Source organism: Phoxinus phoxinus (genome assembly GCF_949152265.1).
Source record: "Phoxinus phoxinus genome assembly, chromosome: 16".
NCBI classification, from domain to species: Eukaryota; Metazoa; Chordata; class Actinopteri; order Cypriniformes; family Leuciscidae; genus Phoxinus; species Phoxinus phoxinus.
In genome coordinates, this window is record NC_136891.1 from 34,020,273 (window position 1) to 34,034,342 (window position 14,070).

At 37.4% G+C, this 14,070-nt stretch overlaps 1 protein-coding gene across 2 annotated transcripts in view; it reads right to left on the reverse strand.

Annotated features, from left to right (window-relative positions):
• The window catches only part of afg1lb (AFG1 like ATPase b), a 33,073-nt gene that overhangs the window by 8,136 nt on the left and 10,867 nt on the right, over window positions 1-14,070 (reverse strand). For both annotated transcript variants that reach the window (XM_079584613.1, XM_079584614.1), the window contains exons 7-8: window positions 11,258-11,316; window positions 552-634 (exon numbers count right to left, since the gene is read on the reverse strand). In XM_079584613.1, the coding sequence (XP_079440739.1) occupies window positions 552-634; window positions 11,258-11,316 (142 nt within the window). The remainder of the gene's footprint in view (window positions 1-551; window positions 635-11,257; window positions 11,317-14,070) is intronic.

Below are 14,070 nucleotides of genomic sequence, written 5' to 3' on the forward strand. Positions count from 1 at the left end.
TGAGAATGAAAATACTATATATTAACCTATGTATCTCAAATATGAAAACAAAAAATAAAGTACCGGTATATATAATTGCTTTACAACTTAACTTCAGTGTCGCATGGTCCTTTAAAAATCATTCTAATATTTTGATTTGGTGCTTAAAACATTTCATCTTATTATCAATGTTGAAAACAGTTGTGCTGCAATATCTGTGTGGGAAAAACACATTATTTCCAGGGTTTCTTGAAAAATATCTTTAGATATTAAAATCTTTTGTAACATTATATGTATTTACTGTCACTTTTGACCAATTTAACGCATCCTTGCTGAGTAAAAGTTTTTTTTTTTTTTTTAATTGTCAGGAATAATGTGTATAAATCATAATGTGTGTATAAATCATAAAAGTATTTAAGTCAAGGACATCCAAAGCAAACTAATAAATAATAATCATAATCATAAATGTGAGTGTAGTGTGTTACAATTGCTCCAGACTATCTAACAGCTTTTTATTAATAGCTGGTGTGATGTTTATCTCTTATTAAAAGTGAGAGTGTTATATTTCTTACATGAAGTATAATCTTTCTGATGATTTCATTTTCCTCTTCCGGTAATCTATTCCAGTGTCAAGACAGACAGAATGACAGTGCTCCTGTAAAGCAAAGGGAGAGATGTGGTAAAAGAGAATGGTTACGAATAAGAAGAGAGTTATAAATGAGAGAATAAGTTTAAAATGACATCAGTTTTGCCTTGCGATACACATTTCCCCCTATAGGGGGCGACAATGCGACACCTCGGTTACTAATGCGTTCATTTTAATTGTTATAACAAAATAATTTTCACAACATGTGATCCATATAATCCTGAAATAAGCCATATGTTTAAGTATTACATTAAGTTTGACCTTAATGACTTTGAACTACTGTAAACTGTTTAACAGATTACATACAATATAATCTCATCATAGTCTAAAGTACATTCTTATTAAATACATCCGTGTAAAATATTAAGGGACTTTCTCAGTCTTCACAATGCATGTACAGTATAGAGATTTTACAATGGCACCTTTGTACATGAAATTCTCCTAATGCTAAAATAATATAATTGAAAAGTAATGTTAATCTGAATTAATGCGTACACTCTAAAAAAAATGCTGGGTTGTTTTAACCCAATTTTGGGTCAAATGTGGACAAACCCAAACATTGGATCAAAAATGCAATTTAAAAATTTAACCCAATGGCTGGGTTTGTCCATATTTGACCCAAAATTGGGTTAAAACAACCCAGCATTTTTTAGAGTGCACTAGTGTCCAGTTCATCGGGTGAACATGTCATGTTTAGAGTCTCTCTCCTCAGGTATGATGTTGTATGATCACTGTTCACACACATATTGTTTTTATAGACTGGTTATGTAAGGTGCGATAGGTTGACTGAACAGACGGGCATTTAAAGATCATGTTACACTCTAAAAAATGCTGGGTTGTTTTAACCCAATTTTGGGTCAAATATGGACAAACCGAAACGTTGGATCAAAAATACAATTAAAAAATTTAACCCAATGGCTGGGTTTGTCCATATTTGACCCAAAATTGGGTTAAAACAACCCCATTATTTTTTAGAGTGTGTTATCGTGTATTATGAAATTCTCCTAATGATAAAATAATATAATTGAAAAGTAATGTTAATTTGAATTAATGCGCACTCTAAAAAAAATGCTGGGTTGTTTTAACCCAATTTTGGGTCAAATATGGACAAACCGAAACGTTGGATCAAAAATACAATTAAAAAATTTAACCCAATGGCTGGGTTTGTCCATATTTGACCCAAAATTGGGTTAAAACAACCCCATTATTTTTTAGAGTGTGTTATCGTGTATTATGAAATTCTCCTAATGATAAAATAATATAATTGAAAAGTAATGTTAATTTGAATTAATGCGCACTCTAAAAAAAATGCTGGGTTGTTTTAACCCAATTTTTGGGTCAAATATGGACAAACCCAAATGTTGGATCAAAAATACAATTCAAAAATTTAACCCAATGGCTGGGTTTGTCCATATTTGACCCAAAATTGGGTTAAAACAACCCAGCATTTTGTATGTTTTTGCTCACTTGTACAGACTGACTGTGTGGAACTGGAGCATCTGTGACGAGGAAAGAAACATTAAAACGAAACAAAATGCTGGAGGAACGCTGACAAGAATGACTGATGAAAAGGAAGGGTGATTATTTTTAACAGGGTGTGGATAATATGTGGTATTTAGGCGAGAGGCCTTTGCCTGAATCAGTCCTCAATGACAGCTCCAGCGAATTATGAAATCAGTGAATTTTCCGCCACCCTCCTCCTTGAACTAAAGATAATTAGCAATCACCACACAGAGCGTGAGAGGAGCGATCTCTTCCTCTCCTCCGCGCGTCTCTCGCCTCTTCCCCCCGTTCTCCAGCGCTGTCAACTTTTCTCTCTCGAGCGCAGAGTTCCGCGTCCGAGCCAATCGCTGATCAGCCGTAATGACAGGCTGACAAACCGTGAGCAGAGCAACACAAAGGGAAAGTGTCACTTCATCAACCCTGTTCGACCTTGTCACCAGGCCGCCGTGTAAACAGCCGCCACGGCCACGACAACCGCGCGCACCCGAGGCTTTCTTTTTTTTCGTAAAAACTTTCCATTTCCATGATAGATCTTAACAATTGATGGGCCATTTCGCAGGAGGAGGGAGAGGGGGAGAGAAACACAATCAGTAATGATTCCAGCGCATGCTTCTTTATAATCAGCTGAAGACACGTCCTCTTGTGGATCATTGCATGATTATGGTCTTTGATGGGTTCATTAAAGACTCATAACTCCTTAAAGATCTTCATCATCTGGCCTTCTCAACTCAGAATGCACTTTGCCACACAACTAAGATGTGCATCCTCTGCTTTCAGCAAGACCCCCTCTCATAACTGACTTAATAAAATAACTAAAACATGTTTCAACGGAATTAACATGGCAATGGAAAATACATCATTTGAGTTTTAGCTCTAGCTGGCAGTGAGAAAAATATTAATGAATGTTGTTTAAAGGATTAGTTCACTTTAAAAAAACTTTTGCTGATGATTTCCTCACCCCGATGTCCTCCAAGATGTCCATGTCTTTCTTTCTTCAGTCGAAAAGAAATGAAGGTTTTTGATGAACACATTTCTCCATATAATGGACGTCAATGGGCCCCAAACGGGTCAAGGTCCAGATGACAGTGTCAGCGCCGCTTCAACGGGCTTTAAACGACACCAGACGATGAATACGGCTCTTATCTAGCGAAACCATCGTCATTTCACAAATAAATAGAAAAGTTTAAGTTTTATAAGCACAAGCGCTCGCCTTGCTCTGTTCTGTGATGCGCGTTCGTGACGTCACGTAATACGCAGTTACGCTGTAAAGGTCACGCTTGACGAGTCAGTGTTTACAGATGTGCGGAAGGAGGACCATACACACATATTCAAATGTCTTTGTGTCAGTTTATCGTTTAAAATGCCCATCTCGTGTGTGTATCCTGGTGTTGGAATATTAAAAAGCCTAAAAGAACATTTTCGTCAGGACAGAAACTTTTTACTTCTCACAGAAGCGAGACCTTTACAGCGTAACTGCGTATTACGTGACGTCACGAACGCGCATCACAGAACAGAGCAAGGCGAGCGCTTGTGCTTATAAAACTTAAACTTTTCTATTTATTTGTGAAATGACGATGGTTTCGCTAGATAAGAGCCGTATTCATCGTCTGGTGTCGTTTAAAGCCCGTTGAAGCGGCGCTGACACTGTCATCTGGACCTTGACCCGTTTGGGGCCCATTGACGTCCATTATATGGAGAAATGTGTTCATCAAAAACCTTCATTTCTTTTCCACTGAAGAAAGAAAGACATGGACATCTTGATGACATCGGGGTGAGTAAACTATCAGCAAAAGTTTTTTTAAAAAGTGAACTAATCCTTTAATGGATAATATCAGCCATTTTTGAAAACTTTTTTAACCAACTTAGCCACTGAATTAGACAGCACATTCCCTCCAAGATGTAAAATGATCGAAAGGTAGAGAGTGTTTCTGATTGGCTACAGAAGAGTGGTCTGCTCACTGATTGGCTACAGAAGAGTCTGCTCACTGATTGGCTACAGAAGAGTGGTCTGCTCACTGATTGGCTACAGAAGAGTGGTCTGCTCACTGATTGGCTACAGAAGAGTCTGCTCACTGATTGGCTACAGAAGAGTGGTCTGCTCACTGATTGGCTACAGAAGAGTGGTCTGCTCACTGATTGGCTACAGAAGAGTGGTCTGCTCACTGATTGGCTACAGAAGAGTGGTCTGCTCACTGATTGGCTACAGAAGAGTCTGCTCACCTGACCTTTTTTTATTTTATTTCACAAAACACACTTTTCAGTGTCATCTGTCAGGAAACATGGACATGGTTTTCCAAAAAGAAATATAGAGAGATATTACAATAAATAAATTATTATTTTTTATAATAATAATATTTGTGTAATACCATAAATATCCACATTACCTGGCAAAATAATACTTTTTTTTTTTTTTTTTACAAATTCTTCCCAATAAAAATTTAGTTTTAGTTTTTGTTAGTGCTGGGCAAAGATTAATCGCGATTACATAATATAATATATGTGTGTGTACTGTGTATAATTCTTTTGTATATATAAATACACAGACATGCATGAATATATTTAAGAAAAATGTGTTATATATACATAACATATGTATATTTATATATAATATTATGTATGTATAAATATATATACGGTGTATATGCAAATATTTCTTAAATATATACATGCATGTCTGTGTATTTATATATACAAAAGAATGGACTTTATGCACAGCTGCACCTAAACTTTAGCCAGCTCCTTTGTTTCCTGTCTGCCATTTTTGGACAAACTGATGAATCCAGGTGTGTCTGATTATTGTTGTTGGTCAGGCACACCTGGATTAATCAGTTTGTCCAATAATGGCAGACAGGAAACAAAGGAGCTGACTAAAGATCAGGTGCAGCTGTGCATAAAGTCCATTATACACTGCACACACACATATATTATGTAAACACAATTTATTTTGGATGCGATTAATCTTTCCCCAGCACTAGTTTTTGTAATACCATGCATGTTCATATTACCTGACAAAATGTTTTATTTATGTTGTTATTATAATAATTCAATTGATTTTTCAATGATCAATTTTATAGTAAAAGTTTTAATCAAAGTTTCTTTTAAAGTCATGCTTTATGTGCTTCCCTGCACAACCATTTAGAATAAGAATGAAGTCTGTCTCTCTCTCTCTGTCTTGCTCTCTCTCTCTCTCTCTCTCTCTATCTCTCCTCCACTCCTCAAAAAAGTTGCCTTTGAGTTTTTCAAAGCAAGGGTTGCCATTGAGCTCCAACAAAAGCCAAGGATAGCTGGCGATTGGACCCTGATGAGGTCCACTACCTCATTACTGACAGCCAAAAACATTTGATGCTTGTGTCCCTCCAGTTGGGGAGGAAGAGGGGCGGACCGACAGAGCCGGGCTTAAGGAGCGCGCGGTGGGAGAACTGGAAAAGAGAGGTGGCGGAGGGGGACCGGGGGGAAAGGTTGTAGTCCATTCATCTTTGTGTGTCTTACAGCCTCTGTGGATGGAGAAAAGAAAAGGGGGGTGGAGGCAGGGGCGGGTAAAAAGAGAACGAGAGACGGCTTAAAACACTGCCTTTATGCTTTTGAGTCTGGGACGACTCCTCTTACATCAAAGTGTTTTTACCACTGCGGTGTGTGATTTTGTCTCTGTGTGTGTGTGTGTGCGTGTCTTGAGTGAATGTATTGAGAGATTAGGTGACTAGTGAGTGTGTGCGAGGGAGAGAAAGAGAGAGAGCAATGGGGGTGGTTAACGACGTGAACGCACTAATTACGCCTAATTATCTATTCCCTTTACATGTAACCGGCTTTGTTAGTTACTCAGAACGCTCTCAAAACATACTCAAAATGTTCTCACAACCTCTCCTTGCCCCGTCCAGGACTCTTAAAGCAACATCACCCTCGGAACATCTGCCTCGCTTTGAGAGCGCGGACCCCCCAGACCTCGGCACCGCTCTCGTCCTCTCCATCACAATCCCTCGCTCCTCAGTCCTCGCTAATCTGCGCCGCTAAACACATGACTGAGCGACTTTAGCGGTGACTTGGCAAAACAACGTCTTTTGAGGAACTGTTAACGAACGTCAAGTCACCTCACATGCTGATCTTCAGGCTTATTCACACCAAAGCCAGGAGTTTTGACAGAGCCAGCAAGATTTTAAATCCAAACTATTGTATTGTTAGTTATTTTTTTGCTTAACAAATCATTTAAAGGTACAATATGTAAGAATTTCGTAATAAAATATCCAAATATTAAAAAATATGTCCTGCAGTTGAGTACTTAAAATATCCCAAAAGTATCCAGAGATTTTTTATTTCAGAGAAATTCCCATTTTAAATAATGGCCCGTCCCGGAAAAAAATGTCGCCTTTCAATGACGCAATATCCGCGCTATCCTCGGTTTCCGCTCGTACTGCCGTAGCCATGACGTAACCATGGCGACAAGGTTAAAACGACGTAACGTTTAGCGGCACGCTGTTCTTATTTCGCTCACACATTATGGACCATGGCAAGCAGACTTTGGGACAAAAGGAGAACTAAAATGAGGCTCGATATAAGCGTGGTGTTTTCGAGATGCCGAGAGCTAGCGTCCGCGACTAACTTGGACTCGACAGAGCTTCACGAGTCTCGACTGGACAGCGACACCGCTCTTGCACACTCTTTATTAGACAGGTGAGCAAATGTACATAAAACAAATCAATGTTATATAGCTCAACATGATGAAATGTTAGAATATGATCTGTATGTTATTCTAATGTTGATCATCAGCTAAAGTTTCATATAGCAAACAAACTAACACACAGAATAACATTATAACTTTCAACACATGCAGTTTAGTGTGATAGTGTAACGTTAGAGCGAGTGACAGCGCTGCGTTACATGTTTAATTCGTCTAATAAACTGTCCTGTGCGAGTATAATTCAGCAGTCGCGGCTAGTTCGGTAGAATTAATCCTTTTTCCTTTATATCCGCGGGACTCACGCGTGATATCTGTCTATTATTAGCAAGTGCGCCCTGCTTCATACCTCTGTAATGTTAAAAAACATCAATGTTTTCACTCATCAATTAACATTATTAGATCCATCAGCTTGAAGTCCCAGCATTGAGCTCGTCACTGCGTCATCAACCTACGCCTGTGTTACTGTGAGAGGCTAGCGACCCCTAGCGACTCTAAAAAATGACATATTGTAGCTTTAATAAGATAACATTGCCGTTCAGGTATCATCAGACAAATCAGTGAGTAGTTTTGGTGGATAAAAATATTTGTACACTTTATAATAAGGATTTATTTGTTATCATTAGTTCATGCATGAACTAACATGAACTAACAATGAGCAATATATCGTGTCTAAAGTATCGCAATACAAAAATGCAATAATAGTTCAAAACAAAATCAAGTTTACAGAGTTTTAGTGTCAGTACAACATTAAACTACTGTATATAATGCTGAATATAATGTATATTAATGAAACGCGAGTCCTGATAATGCCAAATGTCTTATGTTACCATTAAAAAGTCCACTACAATATTTTAAATATATCTAGTCAGTGATGGAGTGCTTGCATATTCGTCTAAAATAATTCTGTATTTTCAGCTTCAGAATCATGATTTTTTTTCTTCTTCTGGTGTCTCTATTGTCCTGTGCTTTGGGTTACCGGCACCAAGTCCAAGCCTATTCATTTCTACCCCAATGGAATACCAAATTTAGCATTTTAATTAATAAAATATTAAATAATAATTGTTAACCTTTTACCATACGTCTTGTAGTATTGCGATAATATCGTATTGTGAGTTTAGTATCGTGATATGTATCAAATCGAGACAAGGGTATCATTACACCCGTAAGCAATATATATATATAATAATGTTATTTAATAGAAATGTTAGTTCACACTCACAGTGCATTAATTAATGCCAACAGAGGCAACATTTGACCTTAAAGTTTTAGTAAACACTGCCATTAAATGCTGTAGAAGTTTTGTTCATTGTCAACTAATGTAGTTCAGCAATGTTAACAAATTAAACTTTCTATACTTTCTATAACTTTCTAAACTTCAAATTAAACCTTATTGTGTTACCAAAGTTTGTCATATTGGACTTGGTATAAATGTGCCTTTACACACAAACTCAGACAGAACATGAGTAACAGCAAGAGAAGAGACTCTCTGTGGATGAGTTATGAGATTAGATATCTCTCTTAGATCTGTTCTTATTAATAATCAGATCAAGTGTGTCTGTCCGTCTACTATAGTTAACTATTCTTCTAAACTACTTTAAGATTTATGTAAGGGTTTAGACATTTGTACAATAAAATAGCTTTGAAGGAAGAAAATTATAAGAAATATTAGAAATAGGAGGATAACAAAAGGTCAGTGGAACACTAGCAGCCATCCAACATAAATTGGCTCCTTTCAGTTTTGCTCTATCTTCAAGTCATTCAATCATCATACACTCATCCTTATCTCCACCAGAGACCTTCACCATGAGAACACACGCACACACACACACACACACACACACACACACACACACACACACACACACACACACACACACACACACACACACACACACACACACACACACACAAACGCACCTCTATTTTAATGTGTCTGTCTGATGGAAAATCCATAAGGGGTTTTGACCTTATAAATAATAATTAGGTCTGTCAAATAAAAAAAAATCAATGAATTAATGATATATATCAATATTAATTCAAAGAAATGTAGTGTAGGTGTATAAAAGTAGTATTTTTTTTTATTTTTATTGGTAGTGTATATTTATTATGTATAAAACAATATATTGGCTTCTAAAGTCACTTAAAGACATCTTTCTATTCAGTGCTTTTGTTTACCACATTTATGTACATATGGTAAACAAAAGCACTGAACAGAAAGATGTCTTTATGTGACTTTAGAAGCCAATATATTGTTTTATACATAATAAATATACACTACCAATCAAAAAAAATTATATTTATATATTAAAATGTTATTTTTCCCAGTAATGGCAAGGTTAAAATGTTAGTAGCCATTACTCTAGTCTTACATGATCCTTCAGAAATCATTCTAATATTCTGATATACTCAAGAAATATTTCTTATTATTTTCAATGTTGAAACAGTTGAGCTTTTTAATATTTTTGAGGAAACCATTATATATACACATTTCAGAAATAAAAATCTTTTGTAACAATGTAAAGGTTTGTACTGTACTTTCGATCAATTTAATGAATCTTTGCTGAATAAAAGTATTGATTTCTTTTTTTTAAAAATGCTTTATACTATAATACTTTTAATAGAAATATATTGTAAATATATATTCATGATTAGAGTTAAAGTGACAAGAATTCAACAATATTTTGTCAGCAAATAAGTATTACCACCCTGAAGAGCACTAAAGATGTAGATAAAGATGTAGATAAAGATGTAGATAAAGATGTAGATAAAGATGTAGGAGAACAAGAGCCCGTGAGTGCATGTCAGTGAGTCGGTCACACATTATTAGGGTTGACCAGACATGAGAGGAGGCACTCGGGCCACCCTAGTTACCCTGAACTGGGATCCTAGGTTGCCCCAAAACCAGATGGCCTAACAAAGAATCGGGAGCGTTAGAGATGCAAGGCAGGCGCTGGCATTCAGCACTCTTACCAGCCGAGATTAGCACAGGCCAGAACAGAGGATGACTTTACGGACCCCGGGGATTCGGCAGAGCCAGAGTGACTGTGCTGGGCCACTGAACACCAAAGACCGAGGGGTCAAACTGAGAAAAATCACACGCTGAATTATTATTTTTAGCATATTCTGCTGACGGGGCCCTTTAACTATGAGGAATACTACGATATAAAGTGGATTAGAAAGACATTGTTCAGGCAGTCATCAAAGCATCCTCTTATTCTGTCGCTCTTCAAGTTCACATAGAGAAAAAGAGCATGTAAAGGACTTTGACGACTTAAAGGTACAATATGCAAGATTTTCTGCCGCTAGAGGCGCTACATTCCAAACAACGACAATTCGAGAACACACATCATTTGCCAAAAGACGGATTAATCTTGATGTATAACACATGCTGTATTTATTTACATGGCCATAAACACCAGACGTGATAAACAATGTCAATAAGCTAAACACAAGCCTAAAGCAATAATACTTTCCTCACATAAACATAACTATTACCGAATGCTACATTTGGAATATATCAAATTGACCCGTACGTTTATGGGACTTGTGTTTGTCGACAGAATCGGTAAAGAATAATTGTGTTTCATAACGACTGCACGACACAAGCTAACGTTTGTTGCTTGATAGACGCTACAACTACAGCCTCCGCATGTGTCCAGGACTCGCGCAGTGCGAGCGGACACCGAGGCTAACGCGGATATGACGCATTGACTGGCGACTCACTCACACACCCCGCTTCCTCGGTTAAAATCACAATTTTCTCACGATTTAAAAATAGTTGGAAACATTTGGGATATTGTAAGTAATCAACTTAACAAAATATATAACACTGGCCTTGTGATTTTGGGATATTTTAATGCACAAATATTACATATTGTACCTTTAACAGCACGCTCAATATCTAAACAGAAAAAAATAAAATTAAAATGTCACCTATAGTCTCTGTGCCACAAACAAGCCGTTTGATGTTAAAACGCACTCAGCTCAATCAAATGTGCAAGAATGTGGCCAGCTGTAAAATGCCTGAAAATGATCGTCTGATTATTTATGATGGAAAGCTGTCGCCGGATGATGGTAATTACCAGGATAATGCCAATACCTGCTTAAAATAATACAATTAACTTGCAAAGCAGATCAGCGCATTGCTGGCGTCCATGGCCGGGCGCACTTTGAAATGCAAGCAGCTTCTGTCTCATTCCAGCCAACCCACGCCAGTCATTAACCGGCCCGCGTCGGTCGCTCGCTCTCTCCGTCTGTGGCTCTCATCTCCAGGTATGATCAAAGCGGCCTTTTTCTGTTTTGTGTGTTTTTGCAAACACATATGAGGTTGTGTATTTTTACCAGTGAATAAAATACATCAAAAACCAGACAGAGCAGAGGAGGAAACATGAAGAGAGATGGACGGAGATAGAATGAAAGGATAAATAAATGAACTGAGAGAATGACTTTGTCTTTACCTTGAGTACGCCAATGAAAGGCACAAAAGCAGCCCTCTGAAGCCCATTTCTGTACAGTTCTGAGAGAGAGAGAGAGAGATGCTGGTTAGATTCACTCTTTAGCCTCCTCATAATGTCATTTTCCATCTATGATCGGCAAATAAAGTGTCTATTGATGAAGTGAGGAACGGCAGGGGAGGAGGAACAAAAGGGACGAGGAGAGGCAGAAATTGATTTCTGTGGGCAGCGCGGGAGAAAGGCAGTACATGAAATTCATTACATTCCCAAACAATGAGCTCAAGAGAAGAAGTCTCTCTCTTTCCCCACAGACAATAAACCTGCATCACGCTGAATGGGGACTTCAATTAGCCACACGGGCATTACGAGCCACACACACACACACACACACACACAGATGTAAAGAGACCATGACGAGTATATGCTTGGTTCGGTCTGTGCTGTAAAAGCTTGTTTAAAGCTGCCGTGGGCAAGAACATATAAAGGGAACAGAACGGTCATAACAGAGACATGTTGAGCAATAAACAGTTGTGTGGCCAGATCTCACCCAAGAAGTGAAAGCTTTCCATATGGATCTTCTTATGAAAGAACAAATGAAAGATAGGGATCTGGAGGACACTTGTGTCAGGTGATTCATCTATTCATTTATGTTCAGGAGGAAAGCAAACTGTGACATACTGAGAGATATACATGCCTTCCCTCACGGTATTGGCCATCCCTTAAAATGAAAAGGGCCGTTTGTGGCTCTGCTGTACCTTCAGATTTATATGTAGAACGCTCACAATGTGAAAGTGGTCATGTGGTAATGTAGTCTTCTGATATCAGAAAGTAGCTGACGTTTTTTTTTTTTTTTCATTTAAAAAAAAAAAGATTTTTGTTATGAAAGTTACAGAATGCGTTCACATAACTCTTTTCTTATGTTTCTCACTATCTGACACTTTAAGGCAGTGGTTCTCAACCAGAGGGCCTCGGCAAGCTTCCAAGGGAGCATACAATCAAATAAAACCACTAAAACTCAAGATATTTATTATTTTAGTTTCCCAACCCTGTTTCTGGAGGCACACCAAGACTACGTTTACATGTGGACGGCTATTTACATAAAATGGACATTTCACGACTCTCCGTTTTCTAAAATAACATTATCGTGCACACCTGTCAGCTTTCAGAAAAGTGTTCGTTACACGAACCCGTGTTTATGCCTTTAGTGCAGTGCTTCCCAACCTTTTTTTGCACTTTTTCCCAATAACATATTTTAGCGCCCCTTCACATTTAATGATATTATCCCTCTTGTAAGCTTGCAGCAAGGATGACAAAATATGTTGTTTTCAAACAAACAGTGTTTTTGGTCAGTAAGGTTGTAATTCAAGAATGCTTTGGAATATAGATGTAAGATTGGTCTTGTTTTAAAGACGACATTTGGCAGATTTTTGAAGAAGTGAAAGAAATTAAGAAAGTTAAACTGTAAAAAAGTTATAGAAGTTTGAGTTGATAAAAATGTACAATGTTAAATTTTAATTATTAATATTTTATATAAAATAGATATTTTCAAAACCTGGTGGACCCTAAAAATGCAAAAAAAATTAACGGCAAAAATCTGAACAAGTCGTGTTAAAATGTTTTGGTTGATATCTGAGAAAATGAGCGTTCAGTGAGATGTAGTTTGGGCGCAGTACCACACTTCTCCACTAGTGGACATTACTGCCCATATAAGGGCGCCTCCATCTCCATATGTGGTTTGAGTCTGAACCATTATTTTTACCATTTTCATACAATTTATGAAGTAGACATCCTATTCAGAAGTAGTGTTGGAAGATTGGCAGATTTTGAAATGAATTCAACCTCTAAGAAACACAAAAGATCACGTATGTGCATTATAGCTCGCTGACACATCACTAATGCTGAATCTATATATTATTATTTTTATATTAAAAACATTTTCAGACCTTTTTTCTAAAAGAATTGAACAGATGCTATCTTTTGAACTCTTGGCATGAAAACAAACTGAGGTTTCTACCATTCTTTCATGATTTTTCATGTTCATCACTATTTCAAAATAAAGGTCTGAACACGCCTCAGGAGTATGAACATATTCTTGTTGCAAATTGATCAATTACGGCTCCTCTGTAATTTATTTAGAAAATCAGTCACCAAATATGTAAACTAGAGATTGTAAGCTTTCAAATGATATATAGTTAGTCAGGATTAGTTTAGGTTTAGTATAGGATATTACTGTTTTAAATATGTCTGTGATGCCAATATAAGGGGTTAAGGTGACTGCAGTCACTATTACCAGACACTTTAAATATTGTTTAAACATGTTTCTAAATCAAACTTTTTCCCAGGTTATACATGTGATGAATCTCAATCATCTATTGTAGCAAATAATTTAATATTTTAATAAAAACGACAGACATCCAGATGCTTCGGGGGACATTCTTTTGACATTTACATTTATCCTTTATCACATTTATCTATTAATGTCCCTCTAACCTGAAGAAATGGTTCTGTAGTCGACGAACTCTTTAGCGCTAGCATCTTTATTCCAATAAACGAGCAATCTCTCTCGGTGCCATCTCTCTCCCTCCCATCTTTCATGTGTACCAGTCTCTCCATTAGTCACCTAATTAAAATGGAATAAGATGGCTGTTAAGTTTTAGCGTAAGCTTTGTTCTCGGTGGCTGGTTAATGTCAGGAGAGGGTCTCTTTATGTAACTGCCGCTTACCGTTTTGTACTCGGCACACAAGGCCACTTCATACAGCGAGACATTAGCAGCGCTCCAAGACAGAGACGGAGAAGAGAAAGGCAGAAGGACTGT